The sequence below is a fragment of the Columba livia genome, chromosome 10 (genome assembly GCF_036013475.1).
Source record: "Columba livia isolate bColLiv1 breed racing homer chromosome 10, bColLiv1.pat.W.v2, whole genome shotgun sequence".
NCBI classification, from domain to species: domain Eukaryota; kingdom Metazoa; phylum Chordata; class Aves; order Columbiformes; family Columbidae; genus Columba; species Columba livia.
In genome coordinates this window covers 1,148,442-1,163,252 of record NC_088611.1, presented here as the reverse complement: position 1 = coordinate 1,163,252, position 14,811 = coordinate 1,148,442, and the positions used below count along the sequence as shown (strand labels likewise).

Below are 14,811 nucleotides of genomic sequence, written 5' to 3'. Positions count from 1 at the left end.
TTGTCCAGAAAGGCGTCAAGAAAGGCGCCAGCGGACGGGAGGCCGAAGCGCACGCTTGCTGACTTGCAGTGCACTAAGATGTGCGTTACGGAAATATACACACGGGTATGAGGTAGAACCTCCTTTTCTTTTTATATGAATGTTAAGACTACAAATAATGTAAAATGGCAGGTGGTTCAATACCTTTCATCAGCGCTATAAATGGTGAACTGGTTTCTGATCAAGCAACTCGCAGAATAATTCTGCTAGGGTTTTCTAGTCACAGTTTAACTAAGTTTGGAACACGGCTTGATTCGCTGGCCTAAAGTACATGTAGGAGCCCAGTATGGGCATCAATGGTTTTCATGCACCCAAAACGAAATCAGGGTTTTCACATAGGCAGAGTGTTTGAGTCAGGTTTAATTAAACAGGCTAGAATATAATACTAGCAAAACTTACGTCTTTGATCCCATTGCGTTATTTGAACAGCCATGAAATTGGCTGAATCAAAGGATCAATGGATTTTTACCCTCAGAGTATCTGTGCTGGGCTCGGGTTGAAAGGGGTTTGCAGGACTTGTTGCAGTGTTTACCGTTCCCAAATCTGATGAAGGTTCCATGGTGCTCCGGGATGAACACGGTTGTTCCTACATCCCCTCCTACCCCAACAGACAGAAGTCAAGATACTCCAAATCAAATGCCCAAACAAGCCCCTTGTGTTTGTACAGAAACTACTTTTGTGCTCAAGTTGCAAGTCCAGACTCCTAAACTGGGATCCAGCTAAAGTCCAGGCCACCCCTATTCAGAATGGGAGCAGCCCCTCGTCTGCAGGCTCCTGCATCCGCGTGAAAACCACTGCATGGAGCTACACAAGACTTGGAAAACAGGTTCTAACTTGCAGCATGTGTCCTGTCTGACCCTTAAAATGTCTCTAGATGAGTTATTTCTGAGAGGAAATACCTAAGCGATGGGAAAGAGACTCTTGCTGAGGTTGTGCAACATTGGGGCGCTTCAAACAAACCTTGTTTTGGCTGTCGCATGGAGCAATGGCAAGGTGAAAAAGCTCAAAGGAAAAAATAAATCATTCTTCTCCATGCTCAAACAAAATAAGATCCGCTTAAAAATATTTTCACTTCATTTCTATGTAGGCTGAGACAAACTGCAGAAATTTCGGCCAAAAAGGAAACTTTTGCACAAAGCAGAGATACAGATACGGCAATTCAGAAGGAACTGTTATGTCACACCTTAGAAAAGCTCCACCGTCATTCAAGACTATTTTAAAATTATTACAACTCTAAATTCAAATAAGATCTTGTAAGCAAAATACTTTTTACTGGTTTGTGAGGTGTACTATATGGGACAAAAATTCCCATATATGGAACATGACAATTATTTTACATGTGTAAGTTTGTATTTCTTTTGCCAGGTCTTCCAGGTATTACAGTAAATTTTCCTACAGCTCCTAGTTACTCCCAGCTGTTATTATAATAGAGAAGAATCAGCAGACACCAGTTCTGAGAAAGAAATACCTTGTTTTTCGGTCTGGTGGAAGAACAGCCATGACACTAATGCCACCAGAAAAACATGACCAGGAGGAATTCTTCATCTACTTTTTATTGCGTGATTATTGCATACAAATGCTACTGTTATTGCTTCATTGCCCGGCTTCATCACGTACAATGAATCAAAGCATTAAGAAATGCCACGCAGCATAGAAAATGTGATGTATTGAAGTAATGAATGCAGAAATGTTCGATATGTATTCTGAGAAGTTATAAAGGCTCTTGCAATCATTTATTCCCCACTGTAGTTTATTGCAACATAAAAGTACGAAAAATTAGCTGAAATAAGTCTATGTTAAAATCTGCTGATAATCTTTAGGAGGGATTTTCACAGTGTAAAAAAATAAACATCTTCAAGGCAATAAAAGGTATTGCGGTAAAACTTCTGTTCAGCATGAAAAACACTGACAAGCCTTCTTTTCTTACCCAGACGCTAGAGGAAAAAGTTATGGAGCTTTGGCTATTTATAACAAGTGGTATTTAAAGTTGTATTGGCTCTTGGGCAACTGAATTCTTCTGCTAAAGCAACAGCGATTGCACCATTGACAATCATCTTTTACCGCACCACATTGTGACTTGTAGCTGCTACGGTTAGCGTTCTATGAACCAAAACGATCACCACATTCTAACCACACCACTACAAAGCAAGTAGAGAAAAACTGAATTGGTTTCTATACTAAAAGTGGCAAATATCAGTGATTCTCAGTGATGACTCTCGGTTTAGCTGAACAGACTGACTCCTACCCCATATGCACAAGATTATGAAAAGAGCTTTCAAGCGAGGAAACGCATAGCTTCACATGTCCTTGCTGAAGCACAGCCCCAAAACTGTCACAGCAAAACACTGGCTACAAGTCTGTTTAAGCTACGTTCAAAACCACAAATATGAAAAATATTCTCAGCTTGCTTTTCCCAGACAAGCTGTGAATAAACACACTTTCCTCACTTGAGGAAGCATGTTAGCGATGGATTGGCTTTCCGTTAGTGCCCTCACTTATTTCATTATTTGTACTACAAATATTTTTTCTCCACACGGCCTACACTGGCTCTTTGAAAAAAATGATTTAAATATCTTAGTTTACTTTTGATTCCTTTCACTATTGCTTCACTGCTCTGCTAAGTAACTTTGTAGCTTGATACTTTATATTCAGGAAAGGGAACTACAAGCAGCGCTACAGGCTGGGCGCAGAGTGGCTGGAGAGCAGTCAGGCAGAAAGGGCCCTGGGGGACTAATGGACAGGAAGCTCAACATGAGCCAACAGTGTGCCCAGGTGGCCAAGAAGGCCAACGGTATCCTGTCCTGTATCCAAAACAGCGTGGTCAGCAGGACAAGGGCAGTGATCCTTCCCCTGTACTCTGCATTGGGGAGGCCACACCTGCAGTGTTGTGTTCAGTTCTGGGCCCCTCAGCTCAGGAAAGAGATTGAAGTGCTGGAGCGGGTCCAGAGAAGAGCAACAAGACTGGGGAAGGGACTTGAACACAAGCCCTATGGGGAGAGGCTGAGGGAGCTGGGCTTGTTTAGTCTGGAGAAGAGGAGGCTTAGAGGTGAGCTCAGCACTCTCTAGAACTACCTGAAGGGCAGTTCTAGCCAGGTGGGGATTGGTCTCTTCTCCCAGGCAGTCAGCAACAGGACAAGGGGCCATGGGCTTCAACTCTGCCAGGGGAAATTTAGGCTGGAGATTAGAAAGCAATTCTTTGCAGAGAGAGTGGTCAGGCATTGGAATGGCTGCCCAGGGAGGTGCTGGACTCACCGGCCCTGGAGGTTTTTAAACTGAGATTGGACATGGCACTTAGTGCCATGATCTAGTCAATGGACTGGAGTTGGACCAAGGGTTGGACTGGATGATCTCTGAGGTCTTTTCCAACCCAGTCGATTCTGTGATTCTGTTAAACAAACAAGCAAACAAACAAACAAAAAAGTCACAAACTGGTTTTGCACCAGCAAAGTTTCCAGTGCATCACTTACCACCCAGGGCTTGTCACAGAAGTTATAGATGGACTCCAGCGAGTTGACGCTCGGGATGCCCGCGTACTGCATTCCAATGACCAAGTTACGGAAATCCTCGTTTTCTGCCATGCTGAACGAATGTTGGCGAACAAGGACAAAATCAGGCCTGAATGACCTAGTGAAAGATACGTTGGGAACAGTCAGTGATCAAATTGTTTTCTCCTTCAACAGCAAAATCTTATCAGGGAAACATGTCTAGCTGATGGACACAGAAGTACTAAAAGACCTCTCAAAACAAAGGGAAATGCTACGAGACAGAAAGAATTATTATGACATTACGAAAAACTGTACTGTATCATTTCTTAACCGCTGATCAGAAAACATCAGCACACAGTCAATAATGCGACTCCATTAAGAGAAGAGACAAATCACCCTGGTTTTTAGGCTGTTTTTCCACTCAAAGATAAATCACATTTGAATAAAATCACAATAAATCACAACTCTGATTGCGTTCTTAGTTTATATCCACCATGAGCAATGACAACCAAAACCGAAGCAGGGAAATGCCTCTGCCAGAAACTAAAGCTCCTGAAGAACAACTTTTCTTCCATAGCTTGTGTCAGACTGTTTGCACAGATGAAGCAAACCGCACTGCTCCCTACAGGATCACACCAGAGCTGGAGATAACCACAACCTTTGGTCGAGACATTTGTCAAAACGCATTTCTGAACTCACAACTGCGCTTTTTTGGTTTTTTGGTCCTCTTTCTTGTATCTGATCAGGATTTCCCTTTGGCGACCCCTGTGGCCTCTTGTCCTGTCACCATCTGCACCTCACGCAAACCCTGACACTGCGTTACCAAAGCAGGTTATGGAGAACACAAGGCACAACGCAACAGGTCAGGGGCAATCGGCTCCTAAACTTGACTGTTGAAAGATTCTCCTCCTTATTTCAATTTTGCAGGTGGAAAAAACACTGACTAGCTTGAAGCTATCAGCCTCCTGAAGAGGTATAGGATAACTGCAGGGTAAATTAAATTAGTCTAGTAAATCAGTGTAATTATTTACATGCCTTGAATGATTCTGAAATCTCACTTTGGTAAAACAAAACCAAACCAAAATGATTAAAATTCACATTCAAATTTCTTAAGCAGTTTTGAGATTGGAGCCTGAATGCAGCAGTCACTGTATATTCGCTGGGTTCTGAAGTTGGCTTTCCAACGTAACGCGTGACTCGGCAAAGCAACATTATACAGATTTACTGCCTGGAGTCATTCAAAGGGCACTGTAGACCAATGACCAAAACTTGTAAATAAATGCTTGCCTTTAACATGTTTCAAAAATAATATTTCTAGCATTGTTCTGAGAATTGGTGATCGAGGCTTCACGGTGGTGTGCCAAGTGTTCGAAACAAGGCAACTCCATTTCCTGGCACAGCAGGAGTGTAACACTTAGAGGACTGATGATGCCTTAATCAAAACCGCAGACTCAGTGAAAGAAAGAGACCCCTCTATTGTTTAAAACAGCACTACGGGGTTTACACTTCATCACAAACACAGCACTGGTCTTAAATAACAGTAAAGAACAGAAAGTATCCTTTAAAATACTGATTTAATGAAACAATGGGGGAATTGGGGAATGTACTTTCACATACACAAACATATATATATATATATAAAATTTACTTTGCAAAAAGTCCTCAAAGGGACATGACACATTTACATAATTGCTCTAGTTCTGTAACTACCGCTGGGCAGAATGACTGTGTATACAGAAGGTCATGAGAAAAATTTTAATCCTGGCTTAATTGTTTGTAAGATCCAAAAATCTCAGCATTATCTCATCTGGGTGTTCCTGCTCTGGTGCGGGGATTGGACTGGGTCAGCGTTCCAGGTCCCTTCAACCCCTGACATTTTGGGACTCTGTGATTTTTCATGGTTTGATTTCCATTCACAAAAACTAAACAAGCAGGTGCTTGTTGCACAGTTTTTTCCTCCTAAACTAAGGCAGCAAAATGTTGTCCTTGAAATTGCAGATTTTCCTAGCTAATGGTGCTGGCCGCGATGCGGGCACCAAAGGGCAGGGGTGATCTCGGGAGAACCGTTCCCCACCGTGTCAGTGCAGGGGCGCTGGGGAAGCTGAGGCACGAGCAGGGTGAGTGGAGACGCGAAGGCACATCCCGTGATGAACGGCACCGCAGAGCCGGGGGCCGGGACACAGCTCTCAAGTTTCAACGAATTGCCCGTTGACAAATGGTGATGCATTGAAGTGACTGACTCACTCACCTTGAGAAAGAAACGTTTATAGGTGTGTACCTAAGTTTCTAATCGCATACCTGTGTGTGTCTCTATACGTGAGTGATTTAACTCTTTTGTGAGCACAGTGTGACCCTTGACGTCATCAAATCCATAATCAAGTTGCTGATTTGACTATAACAAATTCCACTGAATTGTTTTAAATCATTTTGTTAATCAGCTGTTGATTAAGCGTTATTAGAAATCACATATTAACGTTAACGTTAACATTCCATTGTGCTACGCTAATATTTTGCTCATAAATCCACGACACGAGGTCACTGTGGAACTCATATTAACAACACATAGACTTTTCACCTCAATATTCAGGCCTTCTTGGTCATATGCTCACAGTCCACATTCAATAGGAACTCAGATACCAGTGGGACCAGCAGTTTCTCCCAACTCTCTTGATAGTTGAGACGGACAGAAACAAAAGCACATGCCACACATCCTATTGTCTGACTCACGTTTAACACTGGATTTCTAACGAAGTTTCTTATCAGCTGAACATATAAAGTAGCATCCATCACTGCCTCTGCATTCCTTAGTGACACAAGAGACAATAAACATCACAAACCAACTAGGCTCAAAGCAACAAAGTCCAGCACTTATCTGAAGATACAGAGCATTAATGAAAAATCATTATATTCTGTATCTGGAGAAGTTGTCACAGAACAGAGACCTGCTGTCCCACGGTGTCCATACCCTTCTCACACCAGAACACACACACACGCAGGTACCTCACACAGGCTGGAGGGAAATTCATCAGCCCAGTGCTACTGGGTTCAATCAATTACCCACAAAAACATGATAAAATCCTTTGTCATCTCATGATCAGAGTTATCAGATGACATAACAAGAGTTCTCCGTTTGCTAACACCAGCAAACTTTCTCATAAACTGCAAATATGATGCTATTTTCTGGAGGTTCCCAACTCACATTAAGTACTGATGTGTTTTGATGCTAACTTGGCCTCAATATTTTTGTTCTGTTTGGAAAGTTCTCTACAAAAAAAGCCACTAAGGAGCAGTGATGAAGATTTCCTGGCTCCAAAACTGCCGTTGTTGGGGAAAAAACAGCCTCAATCCTAAAAAAATATAATAAAAAAAAATAAAAATAAAAATCTCTCACTATTCTAACGAAATAATCTTGTGGATTTGGCATAAGTGGTTGTTGTACTAAGATGCGGCGTATTTAGAACACACAGGAGATTAAACAGTTGCAAGTTTTAAAGCATGAAGTACACTTGCCAATAGTTTTTTGTTGACTTTTTTAAATAAATGAGTAGAAATGTTCAAATCTTTTATCCAGACAGATGCTGTGCAAAAATATGAAGATGCTGTATGCTGCCCAGCCCCCTGAACCCTTACTGGGGCCTAAAGAGAAGCAGTAGAGTAGCAGGCTTGATCTACCTTCCTGCATGCAATTGTTCAGCCAGGCAACTGCTACATCTAACTTATACAAAATAGGAGTAATTCTCCTAAATTAGCTAAAATATAGGATTGTCCGAAATGATTTTGCTAATGCTTACGTAAGCTTTTACTCGGCCCAGATGTACCCCTGTTTTCTCCTCTTCTATTTACAGGGCGGTTGGTGTCCTCGCTGAAAAATAAACCCCTGACTTGCATTGGAATAATCCTTTTTGGACAAAACAGCCTGTTGGGAAACCTCAGTCCTTTAAATGGAAATCTTTCAAACAGACAGTGATATTCCAGTAACTATCCTGAGAGCAGAGCTATGACTTGGCCTGTTTCGACAGGAAATATTCAACACTGGATATAAATACCGCTCATCTGGAAAGGTCTGGTGTGTACAAAATCACCAAAACTGGCTTTATTTCTGAAGCAAAGATCAGACCCAAATCAATAACCCGCACTCCCCGTCTTTACGTTCTTTATACCAGACTTCATCCCCGCCTTAATCCAATCCACTTTTCATGCGACCAAAACATGGAGAGACCTCCTTCCTGTCCCAAGCAGAGTTCTGCACAAGGCAGACCCCTCATTTCCACTCCCCACGCCAACAACCCCCACGGCACATATACAAAAAAACATTCCATGCCTTTTACATGCATACATGATGCCATTTACTGCTTTTTGCTGTTATTCCGTTTCATTTTTCTTACCTGACAACTTTAGTGCCATTTCGAAACACCTGGATGTCCACTACGTAATTGCCATCAGCATGGGCTATCAAGTTGATTTCTGAAAATTCTGCCTATGAAAAGAAGATTCACATCAGTCACTCTGGCTTATTCAACCTTTATTTTCCCAAGTCCCTCCTTTTAAGTATTAGTATCTGAACTGCCGACAATACCCACTTGGAATAAATGAGCACTAACAGGACACTAATCCAACAATCTTTGCCATGTATAACACATCACATCTGAATAAATTCTAATACAAAGAAAGCAAAAGAAAGACTTTATGAAAAAGGACTGTGGGGCAGTAAAAAGTGTATTTCCTTGTTCATGTCTGCATGGAAGCGCAGATATTGTATCTTTGATTTTTATGGAGCTATCACATAGAATAACAGAGATTCAACAGGCATTTATATGAAGTTTTGAAGAAAACAGTACAAAAGCACTGCTAAAACAATTATGATAAATCAAACATCTTCCTATAGCACTTAGTGTCTCTTCATATATTTTACCCCTTTCCACTTCCTTGATGTGCATTTACTCTTTTAAAATGATCTGGTGCTAATAAACAATTGACTCGTGAAATTCACAAATAAAGAACTTTTTCAAAGCATCTTCTCACACTGGAAATGGGGAATGTAAAAGGAATCACTTCCATACTCTGAATCTACAGTTATCTGAAAGGAAAGGACAGGATGTTTTTTATTTATCCGCAGTCTTTCACCAGCTTAAACTCTCAAGGCACTTTACAATAACATTACACAGCAGAATAATTGAAATGCAGCCAGCTGTCTTCCAGCGGATAAATAAAAGCGTCTTTGCTGTCACCGACACTCATACAGAATAGAGCGTGTCAGAATCCTCTTGAAAAATGGCACCACTGGAAGTCCTCCCAAGGGAAACCTGTGTGAGGCTCTCAGGATTCCGTGTTCAGCTGAGCAAGTGCTGACCCCCAGCCCCTCCAGAGCTTAACCAAGTGCTTCACCTCCAGCACCCACGTTTCCCCATTAAATCCCACACGCTTACATACTTCTTGGATCAGTGTTGTGATGTTCTGAACGCAAAGGGCAGTTGTAAGATTATCGTAAAAAACAGCAAATGGTGAGAGATTGAAATATTTGTATAAGTGCCAACAATGTTAAAGAATCATTTAAAATCTATTTAATCTGAGATTGACAACTGAGCTCTCGAGTTAATAAACCATATTATACAATGATGAGGATTCATAATATAAATGATGTACTTTAAAAGCTTAGTACATAACACGAGATTTTCTATGTTATAAATAAGATGCACTAAGGAGTATAAAAATAAAATAATGCTCTCTGGTATTAGTGCCCTTGTGGCCAGGAAGCCAATGGTACCTGGGGTGGGTTAGAAGGGGGTGGTCAGTAGGTCAGAGAGGTTCTCCTGCCCCTCTGCTCTGCCCTGGGGAGACCACACCTGGAATATTGTGTCCAGCGGTGGCCCCTCAGTTCCAGCAGGACAGGGAACTGCTGCAGAGAGTCCAGCGCAGCCACCAAGATGCTGAAGGGAGTGGAGCATCTCCCGTGTGAGGAAAGGCTGAGGGAGCTGGGGCTCTGGAGCTGGACAAGAGGAGACTGAGGGGGGACTCATTCATGGGGATCAATATGGAAAGGGGGAGTGTCAGGAGGATGGAGCCAGGCTCTTCTGGTGACAACCAGTGACAGGACAAGGGGCAATGGGTGCAAACTGGAACACAGGAGGTTCCACTTAAATTTGAGAAGAAACTTGTTCCTGGTGAGGGTGGCAGAGCCTGGCCCAGGCTGCCCAGGGAGGCTGTGGAGTCTCCTTCTGTGCAGACATTCCAACCCGCCTGGACACCTTCCTGTGTAACCTCATCTGGGTGTTCCTGCTCCATGGGGGGATTGCACTGGATGAGCTTTCCAGGGCCCTTCAACCCCTGACATTCTGGGATGGGGAAAAGGACACTGAAGTAGTTGTTAATAACTGCATACAATTGTCAGAGTGCTGACCTGCTACAAAGTGATTAGTAGGGGTCAGAAACTTTCTGTCTCTTATTGAGATCTTATTAAAGGTGGTTCTGGTCCTACAAGACCATATGATGGAAATTCTACACTTACACAGAGCTTTTGTTAATATTAAAGAGATAGAGCGCACAATGTCCACTGCATGGGCTGGTCTAGGTGGATCTGGGACAAAAGAGCTGCACTTCTTTTAACCATCTGTCCCTTAAACCTCCTGAAGAGCCCTGGCACAGCCTGTCCTGCTTTCAAGCCAAGAACATCAGCAGATATTCAATGGGTAAAGAATTCACAGGGCTGGATGCTGTACTGTTCCAGTGGATTTAGACAGGTCGAATCCACACAGCTCGTGATAATCTTCCCTCACTCTTCACAATTCCAATGACAACACAATTCAGTTTAAGTACTAAAGCCTCTTGCAGTAGCATCTATTCGTATAACTACAGATTGAAAGGCAGTGAAAATACTTATTTACCCCTCTGGTTTCAGATATCTAGCACAAATAAAATAGTCACAATTCTAATGCACCCTGAGTTATATCTCCATATTTATTCGGTGCTTTTTCAAAAACAACACACATGCTAGCAGTGCAAGCAGAGTGCCTGTGTGTCCGTGAGTGAAGGGAGCAGTGATACAAAAAGGCAACAAGTAATTCGTGGAGTGTCTGGGAAATTCACAGTCTCTAAACAACACATTATGAAAATTGCATTTTTTGAATGTTGTGCAAATTACAGTCAGAATCCTCTAAAAAGAGCTATTGTAGAATGAAACAATTAAATATTTGAGTGCCCTACTTAAATTGTGAGGGGTTTTTTTTAAGTCCAAAAGACAACGTAGCTATCTATACGTGTATGCATATAGAATCATTGAGGTTGGAAAAGACCCTTAAGATCGTCGAGTCCAACCGCCAGCCCGGCTCTGCAAAGTTCACCACTAAGCCACGTCCCCAAGTGTCATGACTACACGTCTTTTAAATACCTCCAGGGAGATATGTATTTGTATATATATGTGTATTCGTATGAATACAGAAATATAAAAATAATGTTCAGTCATTTAGTTACCTGTTCAACCTTTATGTCATATTCTCCATGGACCTTTTTTCCACGAAAAGCCTTGGCCCTGCAGGAAAAAGAGAGAGAGAAAATCAAGGATGGCTGTATCTGTAACCAGTAGCTACATAGAAGCTTCCTGTATGGCCTTTAGTGTCTCGAAAATACACATATATACTTATTGAATCTACCACTACACAAAAACAGTTCATCCTTGTATCACTAACATCCCATCGTGCAGTGTTTTGCGATAAAAAGCATAAATAATGTGATTTTCAACATTAAAGTGTATATTAAAATATACTAAAATACATATTTCATATTTCATATTTCATCAACGAAAAAACAAGTACCACTAAAAAGATGCAGTCCTGCTCTCAGTAAAGTCAACAACGCCAGCGGAAATTCATTTCAATGTGAACAACATCCTAACGACCATTCATGTTAATCTTTGTCCAAAGAGCTTATTTAGAAAAAACGCTTTATTGGAAACACTACACTTAGAAACTTCCTGTTGTTTCGCAGGAACACATCAGGGGTAGCGGAGACTGTTGTCATGAAACCTGTGGGTGCCGGATGTACTAATCAGTTTTGCTTTCTCTAGACTATAACCTGAGACACTGCAATTAATCTGGAGGAGAGCTGACGAGGAATTACTGTGCATCGGGACTGCAGTGACACGGCAGCAGTGAATCCGCTGACCCCAGGCCTGCCAAGCGGACCCTCTGCAGGACCCGTTAGCTGTGCCTGGGGCAGCCTGTACCTGCTTTGGACTCAGCAGAACTGAAAAACCATGAAAGCTGTTGGTAACGGCCTCATCGGTGAAAGAGATGTGTGCTGCACATTAAAACAATTCATTATTGCTTTTGGAAAACCCTTTTCCCACTGAGCTCCAGAAGAGTGTCACCCTGGTTTCAATGGTGGAAGAACCAAACTTCAGCATGATTAATGGCAAACACTGCCGCTGGCAACCTATTTCTGACAGATATCGTAGGTGTTGTTGGGAATGGATGGTAGAAAGCAAAGAAAAGGTTTGTACTGAAATGACGTATGAAAACATTGCCTAACAATTAGTTCTGTACAAATACACAATTGGTAAGAAGATAACAATGAAGAAAGTGTTTCCATTACTGGTTTATGCTGTTTTCTTGTAATAAACACATATGAAATGTGAAGTTTGAAACCCATGGCTTGATTATAGGAGGTGCATACTCACATAAAGTTATCAGATATCTTTGCCAATAAAAAGTAGAAGTTAAACACACTGTATCACTATTACTCATCACTTATTTTTCTTTCCAAACTTGCTTGAAATTCCATCTGGGGAATAAGAAAATTACCTCTTGACAGCTTTGAAGATGTCTAGACATGGCTCAACTTAGGACAAAGCTGTTGATACTGAAGCACCAGCAGGAGCAGGTGAACCTAACAGTGCAGGAGAACCAAGGACAAGTGTATAGCCTGGAACCAGTTCACAAAAGCAGAGCAGAGGGCAAGGGGCCGTGTTCGGAGACACCAGCACATCTGCCTCCCAACAGCAACCGACTCACAACACCACACAACTTCAGCGCCCTAGTGGAAAAGCTACCATTTACCACTGAAAAAATATTTAAAACTCCAATTTGGATCCCCATTGCACATATTGGAATGTGCTCAAAACATTAGTTAACTATTAATTAGTGAGAAGCTATTCCTTTAAATTCAGTCTTCCTACTTCAACAACATCTAGATGAGGCAGCCTTTAAACAACTGAAGTCTGGCACGACTCAGATTTCAACAAATGACTTCAGCTTTGAAGATAAACAGCAATAGTAAGCACTGAAGTTAAGCAACACGGGGCTTGAAAACAAATGTGACATTTAAACCTTTAAAGGGACTTAATAGCAAAGCAGCTGTAACAAACAACTTCTATAAAAATGTCTAATATTCAATAATATTTTCCAAATGCTGAGCCACAAACTGCAGGAATTTGTCTCGATATCTCGAAAAAATACCTTACAGCAAAATGTTGTAACACGACCATTTCAGAACAAGCACTAAGAAATTCTTGCACGAGTTTGCTGTGAAATAGCAGCTAGTGTTCATTTTATTTACTATACTTGGGAAATACAGACGTGTCCTGCTTGAATTACTTCCTATTCGCAATATAAGAAATGTGCAATCCTACCATAAAAACATCTATCCCATGCATACATTGCATGGGAAGGGTGCGAGGAGAGCTGTCACATGAGGGAAGTTACCAAAGCGCAACACCACTAACGTGAATGCCGCCTACTGGAGCTATCAGCGTGACCTCTTAGAGTCACAATCTCTTCAAAATATGTGAAATATTTATGCATTTCTTGCTTCACAATTCATTTGCTGGATAAAAATCTTGAACATTTAAAATTAAACAACCATAGAATATACAGTTGCCATAGATACGGTGCAATGTGAACTCATACTACTTGCTGAACCTCAGCGAGGACAACAATTCAAGTGGCAATCACGAAAAATGTTTCAAATATATACAAACAACCTGAAATATTTCCCTCAAACTTCACAACATCTACATATGTTTCTGCAGTATCTTGCTATGCCACGAACCCAATGTGCTTTCATTTTATATCACAGTATCACACAGTATCACAGTATGTTTGGGATTGGAAGGGCCCTGGAAAGCTCATGCAGTGCAATCCCCCCATGGAGCAGGAACACCCAGATGAGGTTACACAGGAAGGTGTCCAGGCGGGTTGGAATGTCTGCACAGAAGGAGACTCCACAACCTCCCTGGGCAGCCTGGGCCAGGCTCTGCCACCCTCACCACGAACAAGTTTCTTCTCAAATTTAAGCGGAACCTCTTGTGTTCCAGCTTGATCCCATTACCCCTTGTCCTATCATTGTTTGCCACCGAGAAGAGCCTGGCTCCATCCTCATGGCACTCACCCTTTATATATTTATAAACATTAATGAGGTCCCCCCTCAGTCTCCTCTTGTCCAGCTCCAGAGCCCCAGCTCCCTCAGCCTTTCCTCACACGGGAGATGCTCCACTCCCTTCAGCATCTTGGTGGCTGCGCTGGACTCTCTCCAGCAGTTCCCTGTCCTGCTGGAACTGAGGGGCCACAGCTGGACACAATATTCCAGGTGTGGTCTCCCCAGGGCAGAGCAGAGGGGCAGGAGAACCTCTCTGACCTACTGACCACCCCCTTCTAACCCACCCCAGGTACCATTGGCTTCCTGGCCACAAGGGCCCAGTGCTGGCTCATGGTCACCCTGCTGTCCCCAGGACCCCCAGGTCCCTTTCCCCTACACTGCTCTCTAATATGTAATTTCCCAACCTATACTGGAACCTGGGGTTGTTCCTGCCCAGATGCAGGACTCTACACTTGCCCTTGTTAAATTTCATCAGGTTATTCCCCGCCCAGCTCTCAGCCTGTCCAGGTCTCTGATGGCAGCACAGCTTCCAGTGTCACCACTCCTCCCAGCTCGGTGTCATCAGCAAACTTGCTGATAGTACACTCTATTCCCTCGTCTAAATCGTTAATGAATATATTGAATAATATTGTCCCCAGCACTGACCCCTGAGGCACTCCACTAGATACTGGCCTCCAACTACACTCCGCACCATTGACTACCACTCTCTGGCTATATAAAATAACAAAATAATAAAACTGGTGCTACTTTTCACTGGCAGCAAAATCAATAGTAAAATGCTTTGCTAACATACAAGGGGTTTTAACTTCTTCGTTTTGCATTCTTTCACACCGCAACGCAAAGCTTATGGGTGACAGCTTGTATAACAGCTCACAGGTGGGGCCGGTGCGAACCCTGCCCAGCCCTGCACAGCACCGCA

At 42.4% G+C, this 14,811-nt stretch overlaps 1 protein-coding gene across 2 annotated transcripts in view; it reads right to left on the bottom strand.

Annotated features, from left to right (window-relative positions):
• SYN2 (synapsin II) overlaps window positions 1-14,811 on the bottom strand; it is a 185,017-nt gene that overhangs the window by 103,088 nt on the left and 67,118 nt on the right. For both annotated transcript variants that reach the window (XM_065074449.1, XM_065074448.1), the window contains exons 2-4: window positions 10,992-11,049; window positions 7,910-8,001; window positions 3,507-3,663 (exon numbers count right to left, since the gene is read on the bottom strand). In XM_065074449.1, the coding sequence (XP_064930521.1) occupies window positions 3,507-3,663; window positions 7,910-8,001; window positions 10,992-11,049 (307 nt within the window). The remainder of the gene's footprint in view (window positions 1-3,506; window positions 3,664-7,909; window positions 8,002-10,991; window positions 11,050-14,811) is intronic.